This window comes from Agelaius tricolor, unplaced genomic scaffold (genome assembly GCF_023055355.1).
Source record: "Agelaius tricolor isolate 1412-34295 unplaced genomic scaffold, bAgeTri1.0.p SCAF_9, whole genome shotgun sequence".
NCBI classification, from domain to species: Eukaryota; Metazoa; Chordata; class Aves; order Passeriformes; family Icteridae; genus Agelaius; species Agelaius tricolor.
Genome location: NW_027269269.1, coordinates 5,718,782 through 5,733,277, shown reverse-complemented (window position 1 = coordinate 5,733,277; position 14,496 = coordinate 5,718,782). Strand labels below are relative to the sequence as shown.

Sequence of the window (14,496 nt, the reverse complement as noted above, 5' to 3'; positions counted from 1 at the left end):
AGTGCATGTATGATTTATAGACTTTTACACCTGAGCAGACCTTGATCTGTAGTCCTGCATTTGAACTGTCACAATTATTAGTATTGCTTATTAACTTTTGTCTTGGCAACCTGGCAATTCTGTCATTGTTTACCTTAATAATGATTTTCTAGGGGGAAAAAAAGAAAAAGGGAGACTCCTTTATGCTTACATTGATGCAAATATAGAATTCTAAGTGGAGAGTCATTACTGGGCAAAGACTTACAGTGGAATCTAACTTCTGCGAAAATTTCTTATGCCCTTGTCCATGCTCCTTAGGATTCTGAGCTTGAAATACAGATGTCACAAGCAGTTAGAAAGAAATGACAAAAAGCAGAGGAAGAATGGTTTGATTATCACTGAATGCTAGGGTATCTCTATGGAACTGGCTACATACAAGAATTTAGCTTAAATAGGTTAAAAGTTATATAGTCAAAAAGGTACAAATCACATTATGGATGGCCTTCCTTTACCATCTAGTCTTTGCTTATAAATTCACCAAAAATCAATTATTTGATTAACACACTTAAGGCAATTTCAGGGTGCTCTTATACACTGATTTACTGACTTAAGATTATTATAAACAATAAAACAACTGTAACTGACATTTCTGGAGATGCTTATGCATAAATTCTACTAGAGGTGTTTCTTGGGACTTCACACTGTTGTCTTTAGCTCATTTGCCAGAACCAGTATTTCTTACCAAGCACACTGCCCTTAAAACAGAAATTGTGTATAAAAGACAGGGAACAGACATTTCAGGGCTGTCTATGCAAAGACTTTTCACGGGGCTGAATCCTTAAAGGAGATTGCAACCCAAAGGAAACCTCTCAATATCCAAAGGATTTGCAGGTGACTAGCACTTCTAGGTGATGTGGATTTGGAGCCCAGTTTAGCTCAAGAACACTTACGTATGCACAAGTCCCCACGTCCTTTGCAATTATCGTCAGGCGAATGCTTTTAGGATTGTCCTTTTCCTTCTCTTCTCTTATCCGACTGACAAAACAAGTACAAAACAAGTAAATTTTTAATATTGCACACATAAATAGCAAGACATAGATTTATACAGCAATCAAGCAGTAACTTGGTAAGAAGGAGATCATTTGCAGATGTACTGCAATAAAAAGATCTCTGAGGACAAGGGAGCATCCAGCAGTGTCTGGAAGGGAGGCTGACTGTGGCCCCCAGTAATGCCCTCTTGCACTGAAATTCATTGCAGAAATCAGAGTAAGCAGCAGAGAAAGAAATGGGAAAAAAATCTAAACTACCCATCATTGTGATGCCTGAGTCTGCACTACAGACTCCTACTGGAATCAGTTCCATCAGTACAGACTAGTTCAAAGGACTGAACAGGAAAACAGTGAACTGGAAATCGTCCCAGCAAGGATGATTTAAACAACCCAGGTACTCTGAAGAATCAGGTAAAGACACAAGCCTCAACCAGAAGAACTGGGCAACCAGAAAACAGAACCCTCCAGCACTGGGCATGTTTTTTCAGAACAAAACACAGCCAGCCTTGAGCAGCAGACAGGTTAGAGCAGAGGTTTCTGAGCTGGGCTTGCCTGAATGCCACCACCATGGAAAGAGCTCCAGGCTCAACTTGAGCCATGGTGGCAGAGGCTCCTCCTGCTGTGTTGGGAAGGAACAATGTGTGATAGGAATTGCTTCAGTTTTCTGCTGAGCACAGAGAATCAATTCCCTCCTTGCACAGGGATTGTTGCATAAAGCACACATCTTCTGAGGGAGGAGACGTGATTTTTTTTTTCTTAACATTTGAAATTTTATTTTTCTTAATATTATCTATCATGATGGCATAAGCACCACAGCTTATGGAATCACTGGTCTAGACCAGGACTCTTCCCAATGTCTTTAAAGACCATATAATAAAGTACCTTTGCAAAACAGACAGCCATGTTTCCTTTTGTTCTGCAGACCTGAAAGAATTAAAAGAAAAACAGGACAAATCAGCCATCATTCTAAAACCAAAACAGTCCTTCTACAAACCACAATGGAATGCACCTTCTCTTGATAGCAATTTCATAAATACCTACAAAAACTAAAAGGTTTATCCAGATTTGAATGAAAAGTCTGCTTCCCTGCAAAGTCAGCTGAAAAGCCTGCCAGGGAGATCCAAAGCACAAGTTACCATTTTTGCCACAGAAGGTAAAGCTTCACCAGTGAATTTTGCAGGAAATGTGTTGAACTCTGAAAGTAATGTCCAAATAGAAGAGGAGGGCACTTTGAAAAAAAAGGCTTAATTCAAAAGTTTAAAGGTATTTCCTCAGGTACACAGATTTCTTTCCACACTAATTCCTATTTATTACTTGTTTTATCAGCACATCACAAAGTACATAAAAGCCCACTGTACTTAGTAGGGTTTGACTTTGGACATTTCCAGGCTTATCTCATTTCTCTTTATCTCATGTGTATACTTGGAAGGATAAAAAGCAGTCCAGTAAAATATAGCTAATAATATGACAGTTCAAGGAATCTAACCTAATTTTGCTTCAACTTTCTTGATTTAAATCCCAGCCCAAATGTAACTGCTATTTCCACCGCTGCTTTTGCAAATCTAGTTTTCCAAATTTACACAGCAGGCATTTAGGGAACTACAAACCTACTCAATGATGCTGTGAGGGAAATGCACTTTATAACGTTAAAAAAATTATTCTGATTTGGTTGTTTCAGTTCTGCTGGACAGACATCTATGCACTCATGCATGGCCCTTTAGATTTTTCTTTGTACCTCCAGACATCAAATAATTTCACTTCTGTAAATCTCTAGCTGTTTTTGACTGACGCTATTGCTTTCTTATTCAACTACTTTCAGTTATCTATAAAGGATCACATACTGCCTTTAGAGCAGAGCTCCTGAAATCCTGGCAAGACTTCAATTGAAAATCAACAGAAAATTTCATCTCTGCTTCGGGACTATTACGTGTAAAAAACAAACAGCACAACCAGCTCAGGAGAGTGCAATTTGTAGACAACATTGTCCTTAGATATGGACAATGGGACATAGAAATTAAGCCAGATACTCTGGCTTTTGCTCTGTGTTGATAAAGAAGAAAATGTGATTCCTGAGACTCAGGCAAAGCAGCTGGGATTTCAGGGGGATGGTGCCCTCCCTTATCCAAAGCAATGAAAGAGCCCTCCTGCTGAGACTAAAATTATCCTAATCACTAAAATTACCTCTACAGCCCTTATGTGTCTTACAGTCAATGCTGCAAAGACAGCCAAAATTATTTTCTTGATATAAAAATTCAGAGATTCTGCTTTAAGAGGAATTTTTACATTTTCTCTGGCACAATTAAATCAAAAAAGAGAAATAGGACAAAGGTCATTATTTCACTGTAAGTTTTCTGCTACTTCCAATACATGGCCTCCTGTTTAAAATTGTCATACAAGAGTGTCTTTGATCCTTTCATTAGCTTGGCTGTTTAATATTTGTAGTTCATCTTATTAATTAGCCAAGGTATTTGCCGAGTTATAGCAAAAAAAGGTAATTTCCACTGAGCAAGTTTGTAGCACAGAAAGTGCTTTCTCAAATGATGTATTTTCTCAAATTTTAAAATGATAAGTGAGATGGAAGATGAGGTATGGAGGGCAGCTTGCTCAGAGCAGTAGAAGGAATTGGTTTGAGAATCAGTAAGTTCCTGCTCCCCACATTCACTGGTGCTGAAATGAATCTTTGATAGTCTCATGACCTGTCAGCCTAGAAACATTTACATAACTTGTTAAACAAAACCTATCTCAATTCTTACCTGAAGTTTGCCACACAGTTTGTGGTGGGCCAGCCCAAAACAAAGGACCTCTCTGGGTCTGTGCTGCCTTCACACACTTCTTCTGTACAAAATGCTGTCCACATCTCACAGAGACGTGCTTGGCACTTCAGCTTGAAATGAGAGTGTGACCTGCAGGTGGAAATTCACAGGTGTGTGACACACATGAAAACACAGACAGCAGATTAAACAGCAAGAGTTCTTCTTCCTTCAGGCACATGTGAGGCTTGTACTGGAGCTGATAGAAGAAGCACTTCTGCTTCAGTTGAAGAAACTGTTTTATTGGGTTGCATGTAAAAACATACCAATTTTTCATTTAAATGGGATCAACAAATCTCTTATTTGTGGCATAAACAGATTGCTTCTGGCATCCCTGGACATCCCCCTTCTTGGGGGAAAGCTGTCCATGTCTAGAGTTGCTCTTCAAATCTTGCTATGAGGCAAAGGTTGCCACTTGTATTTGACTCTCCTTTCAGTGACTTTAATGCCATTGAGGAGTTCACAATACAGTTCTATTGCTTAGTCTCAGGGTCAAAAATGATGATGAGTTTAGGTAGTGAATACCAGGCCAGGGCAAATGAAGCAAACCTGAAGAAAAAACAAGCAGAAAATTGCTATTTGTGTTAACTATAGCACAGGTCACCACACAGCCTTCACAAACTTCCTACATGGTAGCTTTAGGAACATATCACTTGGAGAATGAGCCATGACCTTGAGCATTCTCAAAAAATTTACTCATCTACAAGGAAGAGACATAATCTGCCCAATTTTTAAAAACGTGGCCCTTCCTATGTTTTATGCAACTTAACAATTGAGTACAGGTCAAATTTACAGAATTTCACATTTTAACTTCAACTCTTCCAATAGATTTCTGTTTATAAGTGTCCTTCCTTTGTAGGATTAGTGAGTGGTAGTGCTATGTGAGAAACAAGTAAAAACTCCCGAAGTCAATCCAGCTCTGTAGCACTGCTAGAGCCACTCACTTCCAGCCCTGCAGAATTACCTGAGCTATGGTTCTCACGGCCCAGCAGGGAAAGGCTGGAGGAGAAGTGTCCCCTCCCTGAAACCAAGAGCACATCAGCTCACCACTGTGTTGCAAATGTGGACAGGGACAGTGCTGGGCACCATGGTGATTAGTGCTCTATAAATAAATATGCCAGGTAAGCAGTTTCTTAGGGCTTTGGCACACATGGACTACCTTCTCTGAGATTAGCCTCATTTACAAGGTATTTGATTTGGGACAGACTGAACTAACACAGTCTGAAACACGAAAGCACCTGACCCTTGTGGCTTTAAAGAGGACATAGATGAACCTGGCTGGTCTGAGTTTTCCAGCTGACACTGTGCTAACAGGTGTGGTGGGACAGAGCAGCACATTCAGAGGAAGGTCAAGAAAGAACCACCAGTACTTATCAAACCTAAGGCTATGGTGTCTCCTGGTCAGCTGAACATTTCACCTCTCTTTATTACATTGTGCTACCCAATTAAAGAGAAACTTGAAGAACAGGAGCATACTTCAACATGCTTGTTAGAAAATAAATGAGTTTATGATGCAACAAGTAAGGTCTGTCAAGAATACAAAAATAACTGTATTCTGACTGACCATTGAATAAATTGTGAAAATATAGATTTACAAAAAAAATACAGCTGTGAATTCTAATGTAGATATTATTAAATGGGTGCCTGGTCCGACTCCACTAAATCAACCTGCTGACCCTCCCTTTCTCCTCAACTTCTTTTTGCCATTACCCAGTACATTGAACACTCTACATGCTGTTTCATTTTTTAATATTTACAGTCCATAAAGCCAGATCCCTACAGTGCCAGTAGCAGGTGTCAGCAGGGTGTTGGCAGAAACACAAGGATATTCTCCAGTCATGCTTGATGTATATTCTTCCCTGTTTGCCATGCCTAGTCACAGCTTTCAGCTATTATCAGTATTCAAGTGGCCTGGTTTCCAGAGGTGCTGAAACAGTAGCCTCCATTAACATCTAAAGAGCCTGAAGTATAATTTTATCCCTATCTGCCATGTCCTTTATGCAATCCATGGCCATGGATAATGTGCCTTCTATTTAAATGCCAAAGCATTACCTTTAGAAATGAATATATTGCTGACTAAGGAAGCAACTTGACAGAACATTTAAAAAATGGGTACAGTAAGAATCTAATGACTATTGTATATTTTTTAAGCAAGTCCCCTAGCAAATGTTACTGTGAATATCAGGCAGATTCCAAATCAACTGAAATCAGTAGAACAATCATGAAGACCATGCTGTAGATACTGGCACACCCCAAGTTATGCCACCTCTGCAGAGTACACACAGTTCCTTTCGCTTACAACTGGATACCTTGCAGCCGATAACAGATGGGAGATTAATTTCTCTCCAGATTTGCTAATCTCCTTAACTGAATTCTCTGACAAAAGCATTTATGGATCTACTGTGAGACTGCTGCCATAATTCCATGTATGAACTCAGCCATTCATTTCTATGTCCAGCCACTTCAGGAAAATACCCTTAAAAGGCACGTATATGTATGCAGGTGCACATCACAAAGGAGAAAAAGAAAACAATTTCTCTGTGTCTCTCACACAAAAACACATGTGAGACACCTTCATTACTGAACTAACAGATCCTTGTAATATTTACTCTGCCAAATAAAGACATACACTCTCTGTAAGAAATCTAATCAATACATAAAAAAGAGTATAACATTTTACATACTTGACTTTGGTTTAGTTATAAAAACTCTTTCAATAAATTCATTTGTGACTTAACTCTCACATGAAGGTAGTGATGGACAGGGCAGCAGAGGAGCACAGCATGTGAGTACCATTCTTATTTTTTATAAACTAGTCTAATGCATCACAGGAAACCGTAGCGGTTTGTATTTCAGATATTATTAGAAAGCAGCAAAAAATGAACCCCCAGGCCCCTTGTCCCAAGTCATACATGGACCAGTTATGGACAAATTTCAATGGGAGCAATGCCAATTTGTTGCCTTTAAGCAGGAGCTCAGTCCTGTACAAGAAGTTTACTCAGCAAGCTCAGAGGACACAAGATATTTGTTCTCTTTAGCAAAAACTTGTCCCCATTTGCTGGCCTTCCAAAGCCTGATTGTATGTGAGCTCCATTTGTGCAGTGCCTGGTCACCTGCAGCTGAGCTCCCACCTGCATGGGCCCAGCTGGACCAAAAAGATACCTTAGGGGTTCATATGCCCCAAGCTGAAAAACTACTAAGACAGAATTATTCACAAGGAATAATTCTGAAGTTAAGTCAGATTCAACTGTATCACTAATTCTGTGCTAGTCTTACTGCTTTGACTCTGTACCAGCTATTAAAAAGGCAATGGCAGTCAAGAGTCACGGCTACATAGCAATACACACACTTGGGTTTTCCTTCTAGGAATCAGCATTGGCATTTTAGTGTGAGATAGCTTTAAAAATGCTGATTTTTAAGTAGTATTCATTAGTGACAGCTCTGATGCTTTAATTGCTGACAGGGCAGCTGTAGAGAGAACATCCCAATTAGTTCTTCAAAATACATGAAGTAAAATCACTCAAAATACTATTTTTGCCATTTCTAGCAAAGACTTGCTCCCCCCCTCTTTTTCACATGCAAAAGCACAAATTGTTCTCTTCCACCTTTTTTAACATTGTTTCTCTTCACCACATTAAATCACATGCTGTAGGAGCTGTTATTACTCCCTGGGGACCAGATTTTTGTGCGGTTACACCAACTAGTGCTTTCCTATGCAAATAGTCCCACTGGGACCCAGCCAAACCTGCAGTAATGTGCAGCTCAGGGGCTGTAACACAGCTTGCTCAGCAGGCTGACCAGGGAAGGGGGCTTTATCCCTCCTGACTGTACTACTCTACAATTAAGGAGCTAAGCTAGTGGACCATGCCCACTGAATAGCCAGTGGACAGAGAGAGAGACTCCCAAGAGCACTCCCCTCACCCATCAATGCTCTTTCAGCACAGGTGAGTTTGCCACAGTCAGGAGCTGGTTTTGCCTCAGTGACTGTAAGAGGAACCCAGAAATGTGTGTAAGTTGCAAGTACTTCACTTTACAGCTGAAATTAGGTGAGGTGAATTCCACCCTAAACCAGCAACAAACAAAAATCAGTACAGTAACAATGCTGCTACTGCTGGTGCTGGTAGAACACCAAGATTTCCCCATAACATCCTTATGTTCTCCACCCACCCATAGCGAAACGTGTTTTGTGTAAAATATCCTCTGTGTTGTCACAGCACATCAAGTGAGGGAGTTCAGCTGGGGGGCTTATGTTTACTATGTGTGATTCAAACAGACACAGCTCGGATTTCTACAGAAAACACAGACTTCTGGCTTTTCCCAGAAGCCCCTGAAACAATTGCTTAAGCAAAATGACACGTTGCGAAAGCCCAGGATTCACATTGAGACTGCCCACCCTGTGAAACCACAACACAGTGCCTAACAGAGAGTGAAGCCACATCAGGATTTTTTATTATTATTTCTCCATAACCCATAACAACAAGTGAAAGCACCCTATAAAACTGCCTTAAACCACAAATGCCGCATGAAGCTGGCATGCTCGACACAGCTTGTAAATGTGATTTAATTGTGAATGGTAGAGTGAATAATCAGAGCTCAACAGCAAGCCTGATTACACATGAACACTACCCAGACTGCTCAGCATGGCTTCCCCTTCCCCATACTCCTTCCTTCTGGCACAGGACAACCTACAGAGACAGACACGGCAATGCTGCCTGCAATCTCTATTTTTATACAGCTGCTCATGCCTGGTGTGTATCAAAGCAGCTTCCAGGTAAGGGTTAAAACCTCTAATCCCTCTACAACACAACCACTGGTGTTATCCAAACCCCACAGGATGAAGATGACCTGTCTAAAACAAGAAGTTGAAGGTAGCACATTGGACATAGCTGAGTGCCAATGAGTCTTTTGTAACACTGCACTCCCAAAGTGGAGAAGATGACAAAAAACAAGAAATATATGAAAGAACATCTGATACTTCCATAAAATGTTGCATCTTGAAATTCCTCTATGGCTATGAGGCTTTCAAAGGTCCCTGGAGAGGTCAAAATAAAATGTTTCCTTATGATTTGGGAAGATTTGCTACTATAAAAGCATTCTGGAAATCCATGCTATGTTCCACTGAAGAAAAAGTCTGCTCTGCAGGAGCAGTACCTGAGGGGCCTTACTCACTTGGACTTGGCAACAACCAGAAGGTCTGTGAAGAGGAAAAGGTGTCGCTCCTGGGTTTGCAGACTCGTCTTCAGCTGCACGTGGCCGTCCAGAATGAGCACTCGGTTGTGGCATATGAAAGACTGCACAAGGGGCCATGACTCTGGGCTGATGGGGGACAAGCAGCCTTCCCTGCAAAAGGACATAAAATAAATGGAATAAAGGAAAGCAAATCAGCTACTTGCCTGAGAGTGAGAATCAGGCAGTGACTTCCCATACCTGCTGCCAAAAAGTAATTTATTTGACCCCATTTCAGTGAAAGGTGAGAGGCACTTACAGGATAATTCAGCAGTCAGATTCTGACACAAAATCTGTTAGGGACTGTCCTCACTGAACCTTTAGAGCCCAATCTGTAAAAGCTGTAGCATTTAGCATGAGTAGCATTTAGCAAAGGACAATAATATAGACTCCCCATTTCTGCTATTTGTATTTGTTTCCCTTTGTACTGAAGTCTTGGAGAAAATATTTCATCTCCTGTAGGCTCTCCAAATAGAGAGAGGACACATAATGCACGATGAACAGTGAACTGCACACCCACCTTGATCAGAATAGGACTCATACTCAGGGTTAAAAGCCATTTACAGAAATTACTGAGAAACAAAGACAAATATAAGGTGTTACTGAACCTTGCTAGAGACACACCACATATTAGATCAACATGAGAAGGTGGCTCAGCCTTTCTCTCTCCCAGCACACAACCCAGAAGCACTGAATAAGCTCCTGCTACAGGGTTTGGTTGTGTGGCTGGAGCACAGCAATGCTCATCTGAGGCTGCTGGGTATCCAAACCCAAGCCTGTGGGGGAAATACCAGGCTCTCTCCTAGAAGACACTGATCTTTTCAAAGGAGGTATTGAGTAAGTTGCAGCACAGGGTGGAGACATGATTCTCTCAAACTCTCCTGATCTAACTGTTCTACATAAATAGTTATTGAAGCAGAAATAGATTTTCTCTAGCATGATGGTCAGCTTACTCACCCAGCCAGGATATCCCTACCTTCTGAGCCTTGCTGTAACAAATGCCCATTTATATGGAGCCAAACCAAATGAATGTGAGGGTCTGAGAGGAGGATACTCTTTCTCTAGGGTTCCCTAGAAGCTTGTAGCAGGTCTGGAAAGCCAGAGGCATGGCTTCAAGTTCTCATACTAAGCTAAGAGAACTGAACCTGAGTCTCCTATACCCTGGTGTACCTTAAATAATGCATTTCTGGATTAAATCCAGGTACCATCAGTATCTTTACTCATGATTTTAAAATCCAACTTTGCAATTATTTGCTTTCCCAAGAGATACCTCCAAATGAACCATTTCCCTCTGGCAAAACAAATCAGTTCAATTTTTATTCAAATATAATTTACTTGTTTTCTTCTTGTTAAAAAAATTTAACAAACACTTGGCAGGATCAGCTTGGCAAGGGCAGGCTGAAACAAACAACTTTGCAATTCCAGTTTATTCTTGGTCCCATTGGAATGGATGACAAACACCTAAAGACTTTTCTGGGAGAAGAAATGGAGCTTATAAGGTGCAAGTCACAAAACAAACGTGGGGGGAAATGAAAGAAAACAAGAGCAAGCACAGGAAACCTTCAAATAAGGTCATAAACCTTGTACCTATGTTAGAGCCTGGATGACTCACGACCCTCCTCTCCTTGATACTTGTGGCTGGATTATGCAGAAAGTTATTTAGGAAATCCTGACAGCTGGGAGAGAAAGGATAAGCTCCAAGATTGGCCTACATTAGCAGGACACACTTTCACTGATGTATAAAGAGCTGGCAAGGATCCCTACCTGCTGTGAAGGGCCTTGGATTCCCCTTTATGGTTGGAAGTCTTCAATTTTTAAAAGAATTCCTCAACTTATTTTGTCTTAAACTGTGTCTTAATCTTGTCTTTCATTACCTACCCCTTCAGGTAAGAGAGAAAGAAGAGGAATGACTTACAGAATGAAAAATGCAAACCTAAGTTATTTGGTCATTCCTATGCAGAAGGGGTGTCCAGGAGTGTGGAGGTTAAAGCAGAGGGAGGAATTTTGGTCCACCATAACAGGGATACACACTGTGTGGCCAGCAACAGGAGCCAGGGGAACAACAAGCACCTCTCCTACCCTGCCACCCCCACAGGACTAGAAACTGCCAGCCCACCAGTTCATCAATGAGTGTTAGGTAACTGGACTCCAATTCATTAACTCCCTAGCAGCACTTGGCACAGGAACTCAAGCAGAATTCAGGAATGCTGATGAGTCCACCTGTATAAAAGCCATGCATGGCTTTTACCTGAAAGATTAAATCAGGAATACACTCACCTGTACTTGAACCCAGTAACAACAAATGTGAGGAAAACCCTTTTCATGTTACACTGCTGGATGCATTCTTACAATCATAAGGTCTGGCTTTTATGTCTCCATATAGGCAATTCTGTTTGATTATTCCTATTTGTATGTTTTCTACATCATGATTCAAGCCCAGGAGCCTCTCAAATTAAACTAAGCAAAATCTTTGCCATGTTGGTACACAAATGAAGGTGTAGTAGGTTTAGTACTGCCAGAAGGATCAAGTGAATTGAACTGTCTTTTGAGCCAGTGCCTTTCAAGCACATCTGTCAGCTGAACTCTAATAAGCAGTCCTACATACACTAATGTTAGACCTTACCTGATAAGCCTTATTAAAAAGAAAAAAAAAAGAAGTGCCAATATTTTCTTCAAAGTGGAAAAAAAATCAAAGCCATTAATTTAGCCAGAATATTCTAACACCCCAGGAACAAGGAACATGGAGGAAATTTGTGTCAGCAGCGACAAAAATGTCTTTTGGAAAGCAGGCTTTTGATCCTCTCAATTAATGTTCCTTTGTTACAAGACATGAATGAAACCCAAGTATTGTTACATTGAAAATGCAGATCAGCAATATCCTCGGGCACAGGGATTTATATGAGAGAAGTATTTTTGCAGTTCAGTTTTTAATGGCTCAATGATTTTTCGGGCCATTAAATGGTTCTAATTCTGAAAAAGTGCTAAATACATAAATACTGATTCTTTGAAATCATTTCACAAATATGTACAGTAGGTATAAAATCCTGCATGCCTCCACTGGTGCTGAAGCTCAAGTAAAGACCAGAAGTTCTTTCCAGTTTTCATACAATCAATCACAGAAACATAGAATGTCCTGACATGGAAGGGACCCACAAGAATCATTCCATCACAGAATCACAGAATAGCCTGGGTTGGAAGGGACATGTAAAGGTTATCTAGTCCAACACCCCTGCAAACAGCAGGGACAGCTTCCTCTACATCAGGTTGCTCAGAACCCTGACCAACCGGACATTGAATCTTTCCAGGCATGGGGTATCTTAACACCCCTTAAGGAATCCTCTTTTACATGCCACCTTTAGGTACTGGAAGGCTGCTCTAAGGTCTCCACAGAGCTCTTCTCCAGGCTGAAGAGTTCCAATTGTCAGCCTTTCCTCTTAGGAGAGGTGTTCCATCCTTCTAGTAATCTTCATGGCTTTCCTCTCCTGGCTCCAATACGTTCATGTTCTTTCTGTGCTGAGGACCCCAGAACTGGACACAGAACTCCAGGTGGGATCTCACCAGAGTGGAGTAGAGGAGGAGAATCCCCTTCCTCAACCTGCTGCCCACGCTGCTTTTGATGCACCCCAGAACATGCCTGGCCCTCCTGGCTGCCACGGCACTGCTGACTCATATTCAACTTGTCATTGACCAGGACTCCCAGATCCCTTTCTCCTGGAACTTCCCAGTGTCTCACTTCCCAGTCAATCCATACATCCACAGCTGCCCCATCCCAGGTGCAGAATCCAGTGCTTGCCCATGTTACACTTCATGCAGTTGGTAACTGCCCATGTCTTTAATTTGCCTACGTCTCTCTGCAGGGCCCCTCTGCCTTCCAGGGAGGCAACAGTTCCTCCCAGTTTGGTGTCATCAGCAAAATGATGTAAGGGTACCTTCAGGTCCTGTGTCCAAGTCATTTGTGAAGACAGTGAAGAGGATCTGCCTACAGGTGTAGAGCTTGCAGCTTGCAGCATAAATCTAACCTTGCTTTGGCCACAGGCCAGAGAAGCCACCAAGCAGAGCATCTGCTAACCTTCCTCACCATGTTCAGAGATATCAGACTTACTTTGTATACCTCAAAGGCCAGTTTTGCATGGCTCCAAAGAATAAGCAATTTATCCTTTAGGAATAATAAAGCAAATGAATCAACTTCAGTGTCTCTCAGTCAAGTACTTTACGATCACTGAATCACAGCTTTGGGCTAGAGCAGCGCACTGAGAGAAGCAGGAGCTACCCACATCCTTTCAAGGCTAGTGAAAACAGCAGCTATCTGCACCCTAATGCCTACAGTTCAGCCCACATTATGTATTTTTGCCAAAATGGATTACCAGTCAGGGAAAACATGTCATTTGTGACCAGCAGAGATACCCCCAAAAGCAAGCAAGATCTAGAAGGTAAGTTCCTCCACTTTCTTAACAGAGCTTATATTGGAAATGAGGTAACAGTATTTGCACTTTTTTTCTGTGCCTCCTACTCTGACCCTTAAGCTCCTAAACAGTCCTGTGAGAAGGAATTTCAACAGGAGCTTAATAGATGGTTTCCTTGTTTTTTTACTAATGATTCAGGACCTGCTAATGGAGCTTGGAAGGCAAGATGGTTTACTGCTGGAAATCAGTAAACACTCAGACATGTTATCTATCCTGTGGCTAGAGGGTGTTTTACATTCAAGATAATTAACTTACTAAGGTAGTGAGAACAATTATTTAAGTAACCAAAAGCAAACAGGTCCAATTTGGTGTGCAAGAGCTCACCAAATAAGGTGAGATAAGGTGGAACAAAAAACACAACCAAATCTGTAACTCAGCAGTGAGTATTGACTCACACTGCAGCCCTCCTTATAGTGCACCAAAGGGCAATGTTAAGGTTTCAGAACTTCAATACACAATGAATTTCATCATAAATGGCAATCTGGATGTGACTTGAACTGCATTATAGCCAACTTGAAAAACTCATCCCAGACTTTGACAAAATAATCACACAAAACAGATCATTGTGTTCTGTATGCTAAAGGAGAAGAGTGAGAAACTAAATGAAAGAAGAGCCTTTCTTGTACACTGAAAACAACTGCCCATGCTCGGGCCTGAACACAGGGCAATGGAGATAGTCCTGCTCATGCTCCTGACGAATTTAGTTTGTATCATGCTGGCAGCTTATTAAAGCACATGGCTTGAAGAATCACTCCTCAGGCTAGAACAGCTGTGAAGAGAAAGGAGGCTACAACTGCACTACACCCATTTGCAGACCTACCTCCAAAATCTGTCAGCAAGGAGCTTTGTCTTTGAAAAACAGCTGAGGAACAAGCAAAGCCCTGTGTAAGTTCTTGAACATTCCCTCAAATGTTCTTGATCATTGAGCTGTAGATGGAAAGTTCTTGATCAAGTTCTTGATCATTCCCA

General features: G+C 41.3%; 1 protein-coding gene across 1 annotated transcript in view; it reads right to left on the bottom strand.

Moving 5' to 3' along the window:
• The window catches only part of ARHGAP20 (Rho GTPase activating protein 20), a 56,703-nt gene that overhangs the window by 21,438 nt on the left and 20,769 nt on the right, over positions 1-14,496 (bottom strand). The window contains exons 3-6 of the mRNA XM_071434118.1: positions 9,008-9,178; positions 3,782-3,931; positions 1,911-1,952; positions 930-1,014 (exon numbers count right to left, since the gene is read on the bottom strand). Coding sequence (XP_071290219.1) covers positions 930-1,014; positions 1,911-1,952; positions 3,782-3,931; positions 9,008-9,178 — 448 coding nt within the window. The remainder of the gene's footprint in view (positions 1-929; positions 1,015-1,910; positions 1,953-3,781; positions 3,932-9,007; positions 9,179-14,496) is intronic.